Source organism: Pleurodeles waltl, chromosome 10, assembly GCF_031143425.1.
Source record: "Pleurodeles waltl isolate 20211129_DDA chromosome 10, aPleWal1.hap1.20221129, whole genome shotgun sequence".
NCBI classification, from domain to species: domain Eukaryota; kingdom Metazoa; phylum Chordata; class Amphibia; order Caudata; family Salamandridae; genus Pleurodeles; species Pleurodeles waltl.
Genome location: NC_090449.1, coordinates 436,379,942 through 436,400,836, shown reverse-complemented (window position 1 = coordinate 436,400,836; position 20,895 = coordinate 436,379,942). Strand labels below are relative to the sequence as shown.

General features: G+C 46.2%; 1 protein-coding gene across 1 annotated transcript in view; it reads right to left on the bottom strand.

Moving 5' to 3' along the window:
- The window catches only part of GLYR1 (glyoxylate reductase 1 homolog), a 482,931-nt gene that overhangs the window by 234,155 nt on the left and 227,881 nt on the right, over positions 1-20,895 (bottom strand). Inside the window, exons 10-11 of the mRNA XM_069210697.1 lie at positions 1,212-1,311; positions 465-575 (exon numbers count right to left, since the gene is read on the bottom strand). Coding sequence (XP_069066798.1) covers positions 465-575; positions 1,212-1,311 — 211 coding nt within the window. The remainder of the gene's footprint in view (positions 1-464; positions 576-1,211; positions 1,312-20,895) is intronic.

Sequence of the window (20,895 nt, the reverse complement as noted above, 5' to 3'; positions counted from 1 at the left end):
GCATGTTCCTGAAAGCTGGGAAGATGGGGGCTTTAGTCATTTGTTGATGCCATTTTTAGAGGGAAAAAACTGAAACTTATCTGAAGCACTTTTTCCCTATTTTTCCTAAAAAATAGAAAGAAAAAGAAAAAAAATCAAAAGGTTGTTATGTTAGTCCCCTTCAGGCTAATCCAGAAACTCTGGTTATCTTTAGAATCCCAGAACGTTTGGAAAAAGACGCAAATCTGGCGTGGATCTCTTACGTGGAAAAAAGTTATGGAGCACTAAGTGGAAATTACCCCAGTAGACCAGTAGCCATTATTTAAAACGCGCTGCTGCTCCAGGAAACCTCCACCAGCATCTGACACTAGAAAATCAGCCATTATATTGTGCAAAAAGTAATCTGTAACCACTAATAATTTACTTCTGATCATGAATAATAATAAACACAAGCCCCAACGTCTTTCAAATGCTGAAATACTCACATCTTTGGCAGCCTTTGGATCCGCTACACAGGAGAAAGTGATGTCGCACATGGAAACTACTTCAGCGGGGGTTCTTCCCAATCTGGCTCCCTCCTGGATGAACAAGTCGCACTGAGGATCAGAGAGACAGAAGGTAGTTGTGTACCATCTATTGCACAAGTCTGCAGACCCTATCAACAGCATCTCTCCTTACAGCAAAAGACGGGAGGAATAACCCATCACCATCAACAGAGGACTCAGCAAATGGGCATGATTTACACCCAAAAGACTGATCAGGATCAATATCATGATACCATAAGAAAAGAACCACCTAGCCACCCTTCTTACAACTCTCAAGAAAATTAAAAAATGAACATTAATACATTAAAATGAATGAAGTATATTCAAATAATCATTTTTTTAAATATATTTAATTGTTTGTAAATTAAAATATTTCAATATTTGAACTCTTGTTTGGTGTATACTTGTTTCTGTATTTTTGTGTACTGGTTTGAGGTACAAATCATAGAAACTGCTAAAGCCAGGGACCATGGCTTCCAATCATGACTTTTAAGGGGGGGGGATTCAAGTAAGGTTTCAGTGCGGTTCCACAGAAGTCAAAGGTTTGAGAATCGCTTCCCTGGAGCATCCCAAATATTTATATAAAAAAAAAAAAAAAAAAAAAAAAACAAGGTGAATAACCCGTCTTCTACTATTTCAAGTATGTGCTCTGCCACATTTCAACCTGCTCGCTCTGGAAGTTCTCACCTTTTCTGCAGTGCGGTTCCACACAGTCACAGAGTGGCCCATCTTCAGCAGGTTGGAGACAATGCCGCTTCCCATCAGGCCAAGCCCCAAAAAGCCTATCCTAGTATTGGGAAATAAGAGTGAACATCAGCGCAGTAATCTGCCTTGCTTGATGCCTAAACTTTGTTTTGTTTTAGGAGGGTTAGGCACAAAGGGGACTTTTCAAAATCTGCTGGATCCAGTCCACCTCTGCCTCATACCATTATTCAGACTCTGGGTCAACAAAGTTGTACTGAATCACTTTTGTAATCATGATATTCAAAAATAAAAAAATCGCAAACAGCAACCAAATATGCAAGATGAGGTATCAAAAACAATGTATTTGTAACAAATGAAATACACGTGGACCAAAGAAAGAACAATCAAGATGTCACTGAAAAGGGGAGGACAATAAGAAAGGTTAGGGGGAAAAAACATTGGAAACAAAGGCGGTCCCCACACAATATTTAAACACACAGCACCAGCAGAGGGAGTTAGAAGGCCCTAGCCTATGGATTAAGCAATGATCCAATGTGGGTACACCTCATTAAAGGGGAGGGAGAACCGAGACAGAAAGAGAATTTAGGGATAATCCTAGTTCTACAATGAAGGAATCTTCAATTAAATCACAGATTTTGTTTTCTTTTTTTAAACCTCTGGGAGACGAGGAAGAACTTATGCATGCCCCCCTTCTCCCTTTTGCCTCAATGCCTTGATGCCTTCCTCACACCGTTTCCTGTCAACAGATCACAGCATGGCTGCGATCCATTGCCAGGAAATAGCCCTAGGTACCAGGGATTTGGGTTTTTTTGGGGGGGAGGGGTTGGGGTGGGGGGGGGGGGAATAATCGGCCCCTCATATGTTCTGGTTGATGTTGCAAGGCAGCAGGAGCAACTCTTTTTGTGATCAAATTCCTAAAAAAAAACAAAAGGATCACCCCTGTAATCACTGGAAATTGTGCTTGAAGCATGGAAAGTGGCAGTAGAGTCCGTATTACTGTCCCCAGTGCCCATCTCAGCCAGGCCTCTGTGTCCCTACTTGCTTTACGTTGTATCATACTAAAGCAAAGTTCTCGGAAATCGACTGAGGTGGAGCTGCCGTTGGGTAAACCTTTCAGTGGCTGTGCATGGATACCGAATGTACATGGGCCACTGCTTCATTAGGCAAGCAGCCACAGAATTTAACTTCATCTACTTCAGGAAATCATAAACTTTCTTATGGCCTGCTCGACACCTATATCCACCGTATGAACATGGTAAGTATTCTGTTCAATTAACATGCATTATACTCCCCACACTGCACATACTAGTGGACAGAACATATGCCACAATGTCACAGAGTACCCTGTGTGACAAAATGTTAAAGGCATTACTGAATTTTGAAGTGCTTGTTAGGGAACTTATGTATGCTGCACAAGGATCAGGATTGCCAATGAGAACCAGAGTATCTGAAATAAGTCAAACATATTCACCTTACATTTCTACTTGTTTGAAGATGTGCAAACTCAATTTGTAGCTTTGGATTTAGCACAGTAAGTGTGCTGATGGCGCATGAATGACATGTCTTCTTGAGCTTCAAGTAGCTAATAGCAAAAGGCATTCGTATAGGTTCACTTGGCAATTATGCAGGATTAGTCAAGACTCTGATAAGGGCAGAGACATGAACGGGTAAGGAACGCTTATGGTAGGTGTGCTTTCAAAGGGCTATTGCACAGGTAGAAGGCAGATAATAAAGGTAGTACAGATGCACATCATCCACACCTATAGATTCAAACCCACTGGTGCCACCCCAGCACTGAAAGACAATGACACGTATGGGTCAGTGTTTGACCTGCTTGCCATGATAATCCTCTATCAAAACCTAGTAGATGTTCAATTTGCTGCATGATAAGTGCATTACAGTCACAGCAATGCACATAATGCTGACCACCCTTTTTCATAGTCTATGACCTTCTCTTTAGAGAACATCACGAAAATTCCCCTTCATGTCTGCTTTAGTTTCAAAGGTAGATATGCTTGCTCAGTTTGAGGAATAGGCCTCCCAAGGCATACTAGGACACCCCCAACTTGCATCCACAAACTGGAAGGAGTAAGATTTAGCACAGTGGGTACACTAAAGGCCCATGAAAAACATGTTTTCCTGCGCCTCAGGTGGCTGTCAGGGGAATTATTAATAAAGGTTTCTTACCCATGCCTTCGGTAATGTTCAGGAAGAAGGGGACGGTTACTCAGTTACTTGACAGGTGGTAAAATGTAGTCATCCAGTGGCGTATGAATGTGATAGGCTCTTGTCTAGCAGCAGTAAGTTGATGTGAGTGCAGTGACTGGTTGGACTGGGCCCATGGCCGGCAGTATGAAAGTGTTTGTTGTACGTGAATGGCGTGTGAATGGAACACAAAGCGGTTGGTGCCTTGAAGTGGCTTTATGGCTAACCTTTAGAAGGCTTGGTTTCAATATTCAGATACTTTGATAAGTATTCGTGCTTTGAAACCATCATTTTTGGAGGTGCTAAAACCAACCAGTTAGAATAGTGGATTAATTTTAACATACTTGAACCAGGGGAGTCTAAGGGTGCAGGACTTGGGTGGCACTCACCAGTTTTTATTTTCCCAGAACCACCTTGAAATCACAAACTTTGCTTAAAAACACATTTGCATTGCATTTCAGTGAGGGGAAGACCTGGAATCTGCAGACGGACACAAATGTTCTACCACCCCGCGTTCCACTAAGTCTCCAGAGAAAAATGTTGCCTCAACTTTACCTATCACAAACTAGCCTGGTTTATTAAGACAGTCACCTGTGTATTTGGTCTTAGGCTCGTGGCCAAAGGGAAACCTATCAGACCCAGACATTTCTGAAAACTAGACAACTGGGGCAGTTGACAAAAGTGTAGCGTGTTTTGATTCAACAAAGTTTTCTTACCCAGAATACCCTGCAAATGTGAAATGATCATTAAAAACACAATTTTTCCTTGCTTTTTCGTCACCTTTACTACAGGAATGTGCAGGAATCCACAAAATTTCTCCCACCCAGTGTTTCCCCACTTGTCCTGATACAAACACAACCCCACTTGTGTGTCTGTGCCTAGTGCCTGCGTCAGGAATGGATCACTCCAGGGTCAACAGTAGCCCTTACCCAATGACTGCCATTGACTTGTGTGATCCATTCCTATTGCAGGCACTAGGTCTACCCACATAAGTGAGTTACCATTTGTATCGGGAGACTTGGAGGTATATTGGGTGGAAGGAAGTTTGTGGTTCCCCTAAGATCCCTGAACTTTGCAGCACCAAATGTGGGGTAAAAGTGTTTTTTTTTTTTGTTTTTTTTTAAGACAAACTGTGTTTGCATGGGATTCTGGGTAGACAAATGTGGAAAGAGTGACATGTCACCCTGTCCTGGATTACCTTAAGTGTCTAGTTTTCAAAACTGCACAGGTTTGGTAGGTTTCCCAAGATGCCGGCTCAGCTAGAGGCCAAAGTCTACTGCTAGGCACTTTGCAAAAAACACATAAATTTTCATTGGAAAAATGTGATATGTTCACGTAGTGTTTTGGGCCATTTCCTGTCGCGGGAACTAGGCAGTCACAAATGAGTTACCATTTTTATCGGGAGACTTGGCAGAACGCTCAGTGGAAGAAAGTGTGTGGCTCCCCCCCCAATCCCAGAATTTTGCAGCACCGGAATGTGAGAAAATGTGTTTTTTAGCCAAATTTTCAGGTTTGCAAAGGATTCTGGTAGGCAGAACCCAGTGAGAGCCCAATAAGTCACCCCACCCTGGATTGCCCTAGGTGTCTAGTTTTAAAAAATTGACAGGTTTGGTAGGTTTCACTAGGTGCTGGCTGAGCTAGAGGCAAAAATATACAGCTAGGCACTTTGCAAACAACACATCCATTTTCATTGGAAAAATGTGGTATTCATGTTTGCAGCACCAAAATGTGGAAAAAGTGTTTTTTAGCCAATTTTTCAGGTTTGCAAATGATTCTGGGAAACCAATGACAGCTGCACAAGTCACCTCATCCTGGATTCCTCCAGGGGTCTAGTTTTAAAAAATGCATAGGTTTGGTAGGTTTCCCTTGGTGCCGGATGAGCTAGAGCCGAAATCCACAGCTAGGCACTTTGCAAAAATAGAAAAATGTGGTGTGTCCATGTTGGTTTTATGATGTTTCCTGTCGCGGGCACTAGGCCTATCCACACAAAAGAAGGCTGGGAGAGACTTTTATAGGGAGACTTGGGGGAACACAGAATAGAAGAACAAGTATTATTGCCAATTGTATTTCTCAACATTTTTGCCTTCCAAATGTAAGACAGTGTGTAAGAAAGAAGTCATTTTGAGAAATGCCCTGTAATTCACACGCTAGTATGGGGACTCCCGAATTTAGACATGTGCAAATAACCACTGTTTCTAAACTCCTAATCTTGTGCCCAATTTGGAAAAACAAAACATATTTTGTATGAAATATTTTTCCCTTTTTATATTTTTCCAAATGATTTGCTGTATATCATATATCAGCTTGGAGAGCCTGGGTTCCTGATGAACCTAGAAGACCTATATATCCCTGCAACCAGGAGGGTTCAGTAAACATAACGGTATACTGCTTTAAAGAAATCTAACGTAGCTGGAAAAAGTTACGGAAGAAAATGTTTTTTGAAAACACATTTAAAATTTTGTTTTTATTTAAACTGTTATTGTGAATTGTTTTTCTGATTCAGGTATACCAGTTCCAAAAAGCTGGGATGATGGTGATTTTATCACCGCAAACCCTTTGTTGATGCCATTTGCAGGGAAAAAACAAAATGCTTACTTCTGCAGTACTTGTTTCCCATTTTCCACCCAAAAACACATTTGTGCTGTATTTTGGCTAATTTCTTGGTCTCCTCAAGGGGAACTCACCAACTCTAGGGAACCTTTACAATCCCCAGAATGTTGGGGGAAAAAAGGCTGCAAATATGGCGTGGATAGCTTATGTGCACAAAAAGTTATGGGGGCCTAAGCGCAAACTACCCCACATAGCCAAAAGAGGGCTCAGCACTGGGGTAAAAGGGCCAGCAGCTAAGGGGTTAAAGTTCAGTCATACAAATATTCGTTTTTACAGAGAGCAGGTTTCAGCAGAAAAAATTCTATTTATAGGTTGCTCAAAAGGGAAAGTTTTAATGGCCCATTCTATCAGAGTATATAGGAAGCCAAACAGTTGCTGGTACTTTTTCCACCACATTCCATCGAAGACTGCAGAGGGGAACCCGAAGCACAAACAATGACAAACTGAGAACATGATAGTTTGCATACCTTGGAATCTAAATAATGAAGGCATTAACCCACAGACATGAGGGAGTGCAAGGAAGAGTCTGCGGGAAGATGATGAATACACTGGAAGGAATAAGATACTTACCCTGTATACATCTGTTCATGGCATATAGTACTGCGGATTCACATGCTATGCATACTCTGCCTTCTAGGGATGGGCTTGGACGTGTACAACTTGTTTTTGCTCTAAGAAAGTCTTTCGAATCACAGGGTGTAGCTCCATCTTCAGATTGTTTTTCCTGTCCAGCGCGTGTAGGATAAAAAGTAAGGCGAAGCATAGATATGCTCGAGTATAAAGGAAGGAAGGACGAATATTGATAGAGAGGCCTGCTGCTTGCAGGCCTGCAAAACCTTCTTCAGGTGGACCAGGTGATCCTGCCAGGTGGAGCTAAAGATAGCAATATCATCTAGATATGCTGCACTAAAGGACTCCAAGCCAGCAAGGACTTAGTTCACTAATCTTTGGAAGGTTCCATCTGTCTTGAAGTGCCCTGGGAGCCACAGGCTCCAGAACCCAGACTTTCTGCCCAGGCCGAAACTCAACCATAGCAGCCTTTTGGTCATACCACATCTGGAGTTGTTGGTTGGCCTCAAGGTGTTTGCTTGCCTTTTCCATGTACTCTGCCATCCTAGAGCGTAGGCCTAGTACATAATCCACTACATCTTGTTTAGGCACATGGAGAAGTCTCTCCCACCCTTCTTACAAGTGCCAGTGGTCCCCTTACAGGGTGGCCAAACAGAAGCTCAAAGGGGGAAAACCCTGCTACCTTCTGTGGCACCTCTCGGTAGGCGAAAAGCAGGCATGGCAAGAGGACATCCCATCTCCTTTTGAGTTTTTCAGAAAGCCCCATGATCATGCCCTTAAATGTCTTGTTAATCCTTTCTACAAAACCATTGGTTTGTGGATGGTATGGTGAACTTGTAAGTCACCCCACACTCATTCCACATGTGCTTTAGGTAACCGGACATGAAGTTGGCCCCTCTTTCAGAAGCCACCCTCCTTAGGAAATCCAACTCTGGTAAAAATATCTATGAGTGCTTTAGCTACTGCAGGTCCAGTAGTGGACCTAAGGGGAATTGCCTCAGGGTACCGGGTAGCATGATCCACTAATACCAGAATATATTGGTCCCTGATGCTATGGGAGGTTCAAGTGGACACACTATGTCAACTTACACTCTTTCAAAAGGGACCCCCACCACTGGAAGTGGAATGAGGGGGGCCTTTGGACGGCCACCTGTCTTACCACTGGTTTGACAGGTGACACAGGAGGTGCAAAACTCAATCTTCTGGGACCTATTGGGCCAGTAGAAATGGTTGACTAATCTCTACCAAGTCTTGGTTTGTCCCAAATGCCCAGCAAGTGGAATGTCATGGGCAAAGGTCAGAATGAACTCCCTAAACTCCTGAGGCACTACCACTCTCTCCTAGTGGCACCAGGTTTTGGATCTCTTGCCTCAGTGTAAAGGAGTCCATCTTCCCAATAGACCCTGTGGGTTCCACTGACATTTCCTTTTTCTTGTTCAGCTGCTTGCTGTCTAAGGCCTTCAAGAGTGGGACAACTCCTTTGTCCCTTACACAGCTGTTCCATTGACGGCCCTCCTGGGCCCAAGAGCTCTACCTGGTAAGGCTCCAGCTCCATGGACTCAGTTCCCTCAGGGGATAGAACACCTTCCTGGAAAGAGAGGTTCTGTTTCTTGTGCTGTTTTGAAGCTGGTTCCCCAGTCTTCTTTCCTTTTCTCTTGGAAGGTTGGGCCATTATACCAGACTCCAACACTTCTTTTTCACCCTGTGCTCTGCATTGTGCTATAGTCTTGACACGCACCAGTTCAGGGATACCCAGCATGGCTGCATGGGTCTTGAGCTCTACCTCAGCCCTTGGTTAGGACTCCAGATCATTCCCTAGTAGACATACTACTGGAATTGCAGAGGAGACCACCAACTGTTTCAGGCCAGTGACCCCTCCCCATTCTAAAGTTACCATTGACATGGAATGGACTTTAGTTTGATTGTCAGCATTTGTGACTGGATAGGTCTGTCGAAACCAGTTTCTGTCACCATGGTGATACTGGCACCTGTATCCCTCAGGGCTTCTACTTTATTTCCATGTATCAAGAGCTGCTCCCTGTATTTTTCCATGTTAGGCGGCCAGGCAGCAAGTGTGGCTAAATCCACCCCACCCTCTGGGACTAAAGTAGCTTCAGTGTGGATCCTTTACACTGTTGATCCCACCTGGAGACTGACCATTCCAGTGCTAACTGGAGTAGTAGTTGTGGGACTTTTCTTGGGACAGGCCTTATCTCCAGTTTGGTGTCCATGCTGTCTACAGTTTTGACACCAGGCCTTCTTGGGATCAAAGTTTGTACCCTTATACCCATTTGTGGACTGTGAAGAAGCTCGGGGCCCACCCCCCTGAGCAGGTTTTTGGGGCCCTGTAGAAGACTCTGTTTTTGCCCTTGGGTGTCTCACAACCCTTCTCCTGGGGAGGCTGTGTGACCCCTTTCTTTTGGTCACTCCCTGTGGCAGTTTTGGTCACACTTGTCTTGACCCAGTGGTCTGCCTTCTTTCCCAATTCTTGGGGAGAAATTGGGCCTAGGTCTACCAGACGCTGATGCAGTTGGTCATTGAAGCAATTACCTAACAGACGTTCTTTCATAAATAAATTATACAGCCCATCATAATCACTTACACCACTGTCAGTTATCCAACCATCTAGTGTTTTGACTGAAGTCAACAAAATCAACCCAGGTCTGGCTCGAGGATTAGCGAGCCCCCCCCTGAACCTAATCCTGTACTCCTCAGTTGAGAATCCAAAGCCCTCAATCAGGGTAGCCTTCATGAGGTCATAAGATTCTGCATGTTTACGAGAGAGTATGAAGAGTCTATCCCTCCACTTTCCAGTGAACATTTCTGAAAGAGAGCTCCCAAGTGAGATCTGCTTACTTTTCTGGTTGCACAAGCCCTATCAAAAGCTGTGAACCATTTGGTGACATCATCACCTTCTTCATATTTAGTTACAATCACTTTGGGGATTTTTAGGATGTCAGTATTCTCCGACTATTTAAATTGCTGCCACCATTTATGGGACTTAGACCCATTTCTTTTCTTTCCTTTTCAATGGCTAGGAGCTGCTTCTCCAAAGCCAATCTCTTGGCCATTCTGCCTAACAGGATGTCCTCTTCATTGAGGCTGTCCTCAATGCTTACAGAGGCACTGGTATCCCCTGTGGAAGAACCAGGTTCTCTGACTATGAGAGGCATTTCCCTACATATACCTACTGGGTAAGTAACATTTTCCATTCAATGGCCTGTGTGGCTATAGATGCACATGCTCTGAGTAGACTGTAAATCAGTCCTTCCATGAAAGCAGTGGCTAGCCTGTGGGAGTTGCAGGAAGTGTTGTTAGTACTGCTTGGCCTAAGTTGGCTTGCTGGTGTGCAAGTACACAATAGTGTTTTGTAAATGTATGTGGTATAGACCCATAGCTGCCTTGCAAATGTCAACTATGGGTATATTTCCAAGGAAAACCACAGTGGCTCCCTTCTTCCTGGTAGAGTGTGCTCTGGGAGTAACAGTAATTTGTCTTTTTGCATTAGCATAAGAAGTTTAAAACCATTTTACTATTCACCTAGCTATGCTAATCTTTGATATAGGATTGCCTTTATGAGGTAGTAAGAAAGCAACATAGAATTGTTTAGTTTTTTTAAGCTCTTGAGTTCCATCAATGTTGAACATTAATGCAAGTTTAACATCTAGTGCGTGAAGGGCTCTTTCGGGAACTCAGTCAGGTTGCGGAAAGAAGAGAGGATTAATATGAAAATGAGGGACCACTTTGGGGGGGGGGGGGGGGGGGGGGGACTTCAGACTGGTACGAAGATGTATTTGGAAGAATGGTTCTTCCAGAGTTAGGGCCTGGAGATCACTAATACTTCGGAGAGACTGGATAGCAACTAAAACAGCTACTTTTCGTGAGAGTTACTGAAGAGCACATGAGTGAAGTGGTTGAAAAGGAGGACCCTTAAGCCTGGTCAGGACAATATTTAGGTTCCAAGATGGTGCAGGGGGCAATCTTGGTGGAATGACCAATTTAAGACATTCCATGAATGCTTGAATTTACTGTAATCCTAAAGAGGGATGTATGTTGTCTGTTCTGTAAGTATGCGGTTATAGCAGTGAGATATAAACGAATGGAGGTTTAAGCTACATTAGCTTTCTGCAGATGAAGCAAGTAGCAATGTCTTAGACAGTAGCTTTAATAGGATTAATGTGCTTGGGTTGACAGACGTATAGGAAAATGCCTCTGATGGCACAGTTACCCCCTAACCTTTTGCCTTTTGTTTATGCTAGTTATGATTGAAAGTGTGCTGGGACCCTGCTAACCAGGCCCGAGCTCCAGCGTTCTTTTCCTAAACTGTACCTTTGCCTCCACAATTGGCACAGCCCTGGCATACAGATAAGTCCCTTGTAACTGGTACCAAGGGCCCTTTGGCCAGGGAAGGTCCCTAAGGGCTGCAGCATGTATTATGCCACGCTCGGGACCCCTCACTCAGCACATTCACACTGCCTCACAGCTGGTGTGCTGGTGAGGAGAAAAATACTAAGTCGACATGGCACTCCCCTCAGGGTGCAATGCCCACATCCCACTGCCTGTGACACAGGAAAGTCACCCCTCTAGCAGGCCTTACAGCCCTAAGGCAGGGTGCACTATACCACAAGTGAGAGCATAGTTACATGAGCACTATGCCCCTACAGTGTCTAAGCCAAATCTTAGACATTGCAAGTGCAGGATAGCCATAAAGAGTATATGGTCTGGGACTTTGTCAAACACGAACTCCACAGTTCCATAATGGCTACACTGAATTCTGGGAAGTTTGGTATCAAACTTCCCAGCACAATAAATCCACACTCATGCCTGTGTTGGATTTATTGAAAAATGCACACAGGGGGCATCTTAGATGCCTCTGTATACCAGCCCAAACACCAGTGTTAGGCTGACCAGTTCCTGCCAGCCTGCCGCAACCAGACGGGTTTCTGGCCACATGGGGTGAGTGCTTTGTGACTCTGTGGCCAGGAACAAAGCCTGCACTGGGTGGAGGTGCTTCTTACCTTCCCCTGCAGGAACTTTAATACCTGGCGGTGAGCCTCAAAGGCACAGGCCTGTTACAGCGCCCTAGGACATCCCAGCTAGTGGAGATGCCCGCCCCTCCGGACACAGCCCCCACTTTTGGTCCGGAGGAGATAATGAGAAAAACCAGGAGTCACCAGTCAGGACAGCCCCTAAGGTGTCCTGAGCTGAGGTGACCCCTGCCTTAAGAAATCCTCCATCTTGCTTTTGGAAGATTATCCCAATAGGAACAGGAATAGTGATGTTCAACCCCCCAAACCCCCCCACACCCACCCTTAGGGAGGAGGCACAAAGAGGGTGTTAGCCATCCTCCAGGACTGTACCCATTGGCTACTGTCCTCCAGACCTAAACACCCCCCTAAATTTAGTATTTAGGGGCGAACTTGAACGATGAAAACCAGATTCCTGCAACCTGAAGAAAGAAGGACGGCTGACTTGAAAGCCCCACAGAGACGATAGAGACAACAACTGACTTGGCCCCAGCCCTACCGGCCTGTCTCCAGACTCAAAGAACGTGCACAGCGACGCACCCAGCAGGACCAGCGACCTCTGAGGACTCAGAGGACTGACCTGCACCTAAAGGACCAAGAACCTCCGAGGACAGCGGCTCTGTCAGAAAACAACAACAAATAAAGCAACTTTAAAGAGACTCACCTCCTGCCAGAAGCATGAGTCTTCACACTCCGCACCCCGCTCGAGTTCAGGACAACCTACACCAGAGAGGACTCCCAGGTGACTCCAACGTCGTGGACATCCTGAGTCGACCTCCCTGCACCCAGACAGCGACGCCTGCAGAGAGGACCCAGAGACTCCCCCTGACCGCGACTGCCTGGTAACAAAGGAACCCGATGCCTGGACCAAGCACTGCACCCGCAGCCCCCTGGACCGAAAGGAACCACCTACCAGTGCAGGAGTGACCAGCAGGCAGTCCTCATCCTAGCCTGGTCAGTGGCTGGCCCGAGAAGCCCCCCCTATACCCTGCCTGCATCACCAGAGTGACGCCCAGGTCCCTCCATTGTTTTCAACGACAGACCAGACACCTACTTTGCACACTGCACCCGGCCACCACTGTGCCACTAAGGGTGTATTTTGTGTGCCTGTGTGTGTCTCCCTCAATGCTCTACAAAAACCCCCTGGTCTGCTCCCAGAGGAAGCAGGTACTTACCTGCTAGCAGACTGGAACTGGTGCACCCCTGTTCTCCATAGGTGCCTATGTTATTTGGGCCCTACTTTGACCTCTGCACCTGACCGGCCCTGTGTTGCTGGTGCTTAGGGTTGCCTTGAACCCCCAACTGTGGGCTGCCTATGCCCAGGAGACTGAACTTGCAAGTGCTTTACTTACCTGAGAAACTAACCAATACTTACCTCCCCCAGGAACTGTTGAGTTTTGCACTAAATGACCCCTTTTAAAATAGCTTATTGCCATTTTAACAAAGACTGTATGTGATATTGCTTTAATTCAAAGTTCCTAACTTACCTGTGTGGAGTACCTTGCTTTTTATGTATTTACTTCAAATCTTGAACTTGTGGTTCTTAAAATAAACTAAGAAAATATATTTTTCTATTAAAAAAAAAACTATTGGCCTGGAACCAGTCGGAGTGTGTGTTCCTCATTTATTGCCTGTTGTGTACAACACATGCTTAACACTACCCTCTGATAAGCCTACTGCTCGACCACACTACCACAAAATAGAACATTACAATTATCTCATTTTGCCACTATCTTACCTCTAAGGGGGGCCCTTGGACTCTGTGCACACTATTTCTTACTTTGAAATAGTATATACAGAGCCAACTTCTTACACATGGGCACCCAACACTGTTTTGCCTCCTGCAATTGGCTGCCCTGTGCAGTTAGTGGTATACTAGTGGTGCTGCCTTGACCCTTGCCCACCACTCACCGTAACTCCTGGATATTAGTCTAGTAAGTTCCTGTAACATACTTGTAAGGAAATGCCTCCTTGGCATGGTTACCCCCTGACTTTTTGCCTTTGCTGATGCTATGTTTTGATTTGAAAGTGTGCTGAGGCCTGCTAACCAGGCCCCAGCACCAGTGTTCTTTCCCTAACCTGTACTTTTGTTTTACACAATTGGCACACCCTGGCATCCAGGTAAGTCCCTTGTAACTGGTACCCCTGGTACCAAGGGCCCTGATGCCAGGGAAGGTCTCTAAGGGCTGCAGCATATCTTATGCCACCCTGGGGACCCCTCACTCAGCACAGACACACTGCTTGCCAGCTTGTGTGTGCTGGTGAGGACAAAACAAGTAAGTCGACATGGCACTCCCCTCAGGGTGCCATGCCAACCTCACACTGCCTATGCAGTATAGATAAGTCACCCGTCTAGCAGGCCTTACAGCCCTAAGGCAGGGTGCACTATACAATGGGTGAGGGCACCAGTGCATGAGCACTGTGCCCCTACAGTGTCTAAGCAAAACCTTAGACATTGTAAGTGCAGGGTAGCCATAAGAGTATATGGTCTGGGAGTCTGTCAAACACGGACTCCACAGCACCATAATGGCTACACTGAAAACTGGGAAGTTTGGTATCAAACTTCTCAGCACAATAAATGCACACTGATGCCAGTGTACAATTTATTGTGAAACACACCCCAGAGGGCACCTTAGAGGTGCCCCCTGAAACCTTAACCAACTACCCGTGTAGGCTGACTGGTTTTAGCAGCCTGCCACACTCGAGACATGTTGCTGGCCACATGGGGAGAGTGCCTTTGTCACTTTGTGGCCAGTAACAAAGCCTGCACTGGGTGGAGATGCTATCACCTCCCCCAGGCAGGAGCTGTAACACCTGGCGGTGAGCCTCAAAGGCTCACCCCCTTTGTTTCAGCACCACAGGGCACTCCAGCTAGTGGAGCTGCCCGCCCCCTCCGGCCACGGCCCCACTTTTGGCGGCAAGGCCGGAAGAATTATTGAGAAAAACAAGGAGGAGTCACTGGCCAGTCAGGACAGCCCCTAAGGTGTCCTGAGCTGAAGTGACTAACTTTTAGAAATCCTCCATCTTGCAGATGGAGGATTCCCCCAATAGGGATAGGAATGTGACCCCCCTCCCCTTGGGAGGAGGCACAAAGAGGGTGTACCCACCCTCAGGGCTAGTAGCCATTGGCTACTAACCCCCCAGACCTAAACACGCCCTTAAATTTAGTATTTAAGGGCTCCCCTGAACCTAAGAATTTAGATTCCTGCAACTTACAGAAGAAGAGGACTGCTGAGCTGAAAACCCCTGCAGAGAAGAAGAAGACACCAACTGCTTTGGCCCCAGACCTACCGGCCTGTCTCCCTCCTTCAGAAGAAACCTGCTCCAGCGACGCTTTCCCTGGGACCAGCGACCTCTGAATCCTCAGAGGACTGCCCTGCTTCCAAGAGACCAAGAAATTCCCGAGAACAGCGGCTCTGTTCAACAAAGACTGCAACTTTGTATCCAGAGGAGCAGATTTAAAGACCCCTGCAATCCCTGCAAAAAGCGTGAGACTTGCAACACTGCACCCGGCGACCCCGACTCGACTGGTGGAGAACAAACACCTCAGGGAGGACCCTCCGGCGACTCCGAGACCGTGAGTAACCAAAGTTGTCCCCCCTGAGCCCCCACAGCGACGCCTGCAGAGGGAATCCCGAGGCTCCCCCTGACCGCGACTGCCTGACTCTGAAATCCCGACACCTGGAAAAGACCCTGCACCCGCAGCCCCCAGGACCTGAAGGATCGGAACTCCAGTGCAGGAGTGACCCCCAGGAGGCCCTCTCCCTTGCCCAGGTTGTGGCTACCCTGAGGAGCCCCCCCCTTTGCCTGCCTGCACCGCTGAAGAGACCCCTTGGTCTCCCATTGAAACCCATTGGAAACCCGACGCTTGTTTGCACACTGCACCCGGCCGCCCCCGCGCTGCTGAGGGTGTACTTTCTGTGTGGACTTGTGTCCCCCCCGGTGCCCTACAAAACCCCCCTGGTCTGCCCTCCGAAGACACGGGTACTTACCTGCTGGCAGACTGGAACCGGGGCACCCCCTTCTCCATTGAAGCCTATGCATTTTGGGCACCACTTTGAACTCTGCACCTGACCGGCCCTGAGCTGCTGGTGTGGTAACTTTGGGGTTGCTCTGAACCCCCAACGGTGGGCTACCTTGGACCCCAATTTGAACCCCATAGGTGGTTTACTTACCTGCAAGAATGAAAATGTCACTTACCCAGTGTACATCTGTTCGTGGCATCAGTCGCAGTAGATTCGCATGTTTTGCAATAGCTCGCCATCTGGTGTTGGGCCGGAGTGTTACAAGTTGTTTTTCTTCGAAGAAGTCTTTCGAGTCACGGGACCGAGTGACTCCTCCTTTTGTCTCCATTGCGCATGGGCGTCGACTCCATCTTCGATTGTTTTTCCCCGCAGAGGGTGAGGTAGGAGTTGAATTGTAGTAATAGTGCCCATGCAATGGAGTGACTAAGTATGCACCTATTTAAGGTTGAGATGATACATATATAAATAATTGAAGGTAACTTCCAAACTGCTACAGGCTCTCGGGGAGGCGGGTGGGCACATGCAAATCTACTGCGACTGATGCCACGAACAGATGTACACTGGGTAAGTGACATTTTCAGTTCGATGGCATCTGTCGCTGTAGATACGCATGTTTTGCATAGACTAGTAAGCAGTTATCTCCCCAAAAGCGGTGGATCAGCCTGTAGGAGTGGAAGTAGTCTGAAATAATGTTCTTAATACGGCTTGACCTACTGTGGCTTGTTGTGCGGATAACACGTCTACACAGTAGTGCTTGGTGAATGTGTGAGGCGTAGACCATGTGGCTGCCTTACATATTTCTTGCATTGGGATGTTTCCTAGAAAGGCCATGGTAGCACCCTTCTTTCTGGTTGAGTGTGCCCTTGGTGTAATGGGCAGCTGTCGTTTAGCTTTAAGGTAGCAGATTTGGATGCATTTAACTATCCATCTGGCTATACCTTGTTTTGATATTGGGTTTCCTGCATGAGGTTTTTGAAATGCAATAAATAGTTGTTTAGTCTTTCTGATGTTTTTTGTTCTGTCAATGTAATACATCAATGCTCTTTTAACATCTAATGTATGTAGTGCCCTTTCAGCTACGGTATCTGGCTGTGGAAAGAACACTGGAAGTTCCACTGTTTGATTTAGATGGAACAGTGAAATAACCTTTGGCAAAAAATTAGGATTGGTCCTTAGGACGACCTTATTCTTGTGTAGTTGTATAAAAGGTTCCTGTATTGTAAACGCCTGAATCTCGCTTACTCTTCTTAGGGAAGTAATGGCGATGAGAAATGCCACCTTCCAGGTTAGGAACTGTATGTCGCAGGAGTGCATGGGTTCAAAAGGTGGACCCATAAGTCTAGTTAGGACAACATTTAGGTTCCATGAAGGAACAGGTGGTGTTCTTGGTGGTATAATTCTCCTAAGGCCCTCCATCAATGCTTTAATGACTGGTATCTTATATAGGGAAGTTGAATAGGTAGTCTGCAGGTATGCAGATATTGCTGCAAGGTGTATTTTAATGGAAGAGAAAGCCAGGTTAGATTTTTGTAAGTGAAGCAAGTAACCCACTACATGTTCTGGAGTTGTGTGTAATGGTTGTATTTGATTAATATGGCAGTAGCAAACAAACCTCTTCCATTTACTTGCATAGCAGTGCCTGGTGGATGGCCTTCTGGCTTGTTTTATGACTTCCATACATTCTTGGGTAAGTTGTAAGTGCCCGAATTCTAGGATTTCAGGAGCCAGATTGCTAGATTCAGCGATGCTGGATCTGGGTGTCTGATCTTTTGGTTGTGCTGTGTCAACAGATCTGGCCTGTTGGGCAATTTGATGCAGGGTACTACTGATAGGTCTAGCAGCGTTGTGTACCAGGGTTGCCTTGCCCAAGTTGGTGCTATTAATATGAGTTTGAGTTTGTTTTGACTGAGTTTGTTTACCAGGTAAGGAAGGAGAGGGAGAGGAGGAAAAGCGTAAGCAAATATCCCTGACCAGTTCATCCATAGGGCATTGCCTTGGGACTGTTTGTGTGGGTATCTGGATGCGAAGTTTTGGCATTTTGCGTTCTCCCTTGTTGCAAACAAGTCTATCTGAGGTGTTCCCCAGAGTTTGAAATAAGTGTTCAGAATTTGGGGGTGAATTTCCCATTCGTGGACCTGTTGGTGATCTCGAGAGAGATTGTCTGCGAGTTGATTTTGGATCCCTGGTATAAATTGTGCTATTAGGCGAATTTGGTTGTGAATTGCCCAACGCCAAATCTTTTGTGCTAGCAGGCTTAACTGCGTGGAGTGCGTCCCCCCTTGCTTGTTTAGATAATACATTGTTGTCATGTCTGTTTTGACGAGGATGTATTTGTGAACTATTATTGGTTGGAAAGCTTTTAGTGCTTGAAAAACTGCTAGAATTTCTAGGTGATTTATATGCAGTTTTGTTTGATGTATGTTCCATTGTCCTTGTATGCTGTGTTGATCGAGGTGTGCTCCCCACCCTGTCATGGAAGCATCTGTTGTTATTACGTATTGTGGCACTGGGTCTTGGAAAGGCCGCCCTTTGTTTAAATTTATGTTGTTCCACCACAGAAGCGAGAGGTAAGTTTGGCGGTCTATTAACACCAGATCTAGAAGGTGACCCTGTGCTTGCGACCATTGTGATGCTAGGCACTGTTGTAAGGGCCTCATGTGCAGTCTTGCGTTTGGGACAATGGCTATGCATGAAGACATCATGCCTAGGAGTTGTAGTACCATCTTTGCGTGTATCCTTTGGGTTGGATACATGCGTTGTATGATGGTGTTGAAATTTTGAATTCTTTGTGGACTTGGAGTGGCTACTCCTTTTGATGTGTCTATTATGGCTCCCAGGTATTGTTGTACCTTGCGCGGCAGAATTTTGGATTTTGTGAAATTGACGGTGAACCCTAGTTTGAAGAGGGTTTGTATGATATGATTTGTGTGATTTGAGCACTGTATTAACGAATGGGCCTTGATTAGCCAGTCGTCTAGATATGGGAACACATGTATTTGCTGCCTTCTTATGTGTGCAGCGACTACCGCTAGACATTTGGTAAAGACTCTTGGTGCGGTTGTTAATCCGAAAGGCAGTACCTTGAATTGGTAATGTATTCCCTTGAATACAAACCTTAGGTATTTCCTGTGCGATGGGTGTATTGGTGTATGGAAATAAGCATCCTTGAGGTCTAAAGTTGCCATGTAGTCGTAAAGTTTTAGCAATGGCAATACTTCTTGTAGTGTGACCATGTGAAAGTGGTCTGATTTGATGAAAGTGTTCACTACTCTGAGGTCTAGGATTGGTCTCAGCGTTTTGTCCTTCTTTGGTATCAGAAAGTACAGTGAGTAAACTCCTGTGTTTATTTGTGTGTTTGGCACTAATTCGATTGCATTCTTTTGCAATAGTGCCTGCACTTCTATCTCCAGGAGATTGGAATGGTGTGTTGTCAAATGTTGTGCTTTTGGTGGTATGTTTGGAGGGAATTGTAGAAATTCTATGCAATAACCATGTTGGATAATTGCTAGAACCCAAGTGTCTGTAGTGATTTCCTCCCATGCTTTGTAATAATGACTTATTCTTCCCCCCACTGGTGTTGTGTGGAGGGGGTGAGTGACATGTGAGTCACTGTTTAGTAGTAGGGGTTTTGGGGCTCTGAAATCTTCCTCTATTTCTAGGGAATTGCCCTCCTCTATATTGTCCCCTAAAACCTCCTCTATACTGTCCCTGGTAACTGGACGGTGTTGCTTGTGAGGTGCTGGCTTGTGTGCTCTGACCCCGAAACCCCCCTCGAAAGGGTGTTTTACGGAATGTGTTGCAATTCCCTCTGCTCTGCGGGGAGTAGAGTGCGCCCATGGCTTTGGCAGTGTCCGTATCTTTTTTGAGTTTCTCAATCGCTGTGTCCACTTCTGGACCGAACAGTTCTTTTTCATTAAAAGGCATATTGAGAACTGCTTGTTGAATCTCTGGTTTAAATCCAGACGTTCGGAGCCATGCATGCCTTCTGATAGTTACAGATGTATTAATTGTCCGTGCAGCTGTATCTGCAGCGTCCATGGAGGAGCGGATCTGGTTGTTGGAAATGGTCTGTCCCTCCTCAACCACTTGTTTTGCCCTATTTTGTAAGTCCTTGGGCAGATGTTCAATGAGATGTTGCATCTCGTCCCAGTGGGCTCTGTCATAGCGCGCAAGTAGTGCCTGGGAGTTCGCGATGCGCCACTGGTTTGCAGCTTGTGCTGCGACTCTTTTACCAGCTGCATCGAACTTGCGGCTTTCTTTATCTGGGGGTGGTGCATCTCCAGATGTGTGAGAGTTGGCCCTTTTCCTAGCTGCTCCTACAACGACAGAGTCTGGTGGCAGCTGTGTAGTGATGAAAACCGGGTCTGTAGGAGGCGCCTTATACTTTTTTTCCACCCTTGGTGTGATTGCCCTACTTTTGACCGGCTCCTTAAAGATTTCTTTCGCGTGCCGGAGCATACCAGGGAGCATAGGCAGGCTTTGGTATGAGCTGTGGGTGGAGGAGAGTGTGTTGAATAAAAAATCATCCTCGACCTGTTCTGAGTGGAGGCTTACGTTGTGAAATTGTGCTGCTCTAGCCACCACTTGAGAATACGCGGTGCTGTCTTCTGGTGGAGATGGCTTCGTAGGGTATGCCTCCGGACTGTTATCTGACACTGGGGCGTCGTATAGGTCCCATGCGTCTTGATCTTGGTCACCCTGGCTTATGGTGGTGTGAGCTGGGGAGTGTGATGGAGTTCGTGCTGGTGAGACGTTAATCACGGGCGGAGGAGAGGGTGGTGGGGTAACTCTTTTCACCACTTTTGGTTGTGGTGTCTGTTCAGTTTGGAACTCCAACCTTCTCTTTCTTCTAATGGGGGGAAGGGTGCTTATTTTTCCTGTCCCCTGCTGTATGAAGATACGCTTTTGCGTATGGTCCACATCAGTTGATTGTAGCTCTTCCTCAAACCTATGCTTTTGCATTTGGGAGGTTAGCGAGTGCTCTTCTGTATAAGAGCCTGAAGCTGGGTCGCTTGCAGTTTGTTTCGGCACCGAAACCCTGTCTACGTGTTTTTTCAGCTCCGAGGTGACTTTTTTCTTTTTCGGGGCCGAAACCTCTCGGCGTCGATCTTCTTCGGTGCCGCTGTCTCGGCGTCGAGCCGTGTCCACACCGGCATCTCGGTGTTGAGGCTTGTCTCCAGCACTTTCTCGGTCCCGAGAAGGCTGCGTGCCGGTGTCTCGACCGGAGTC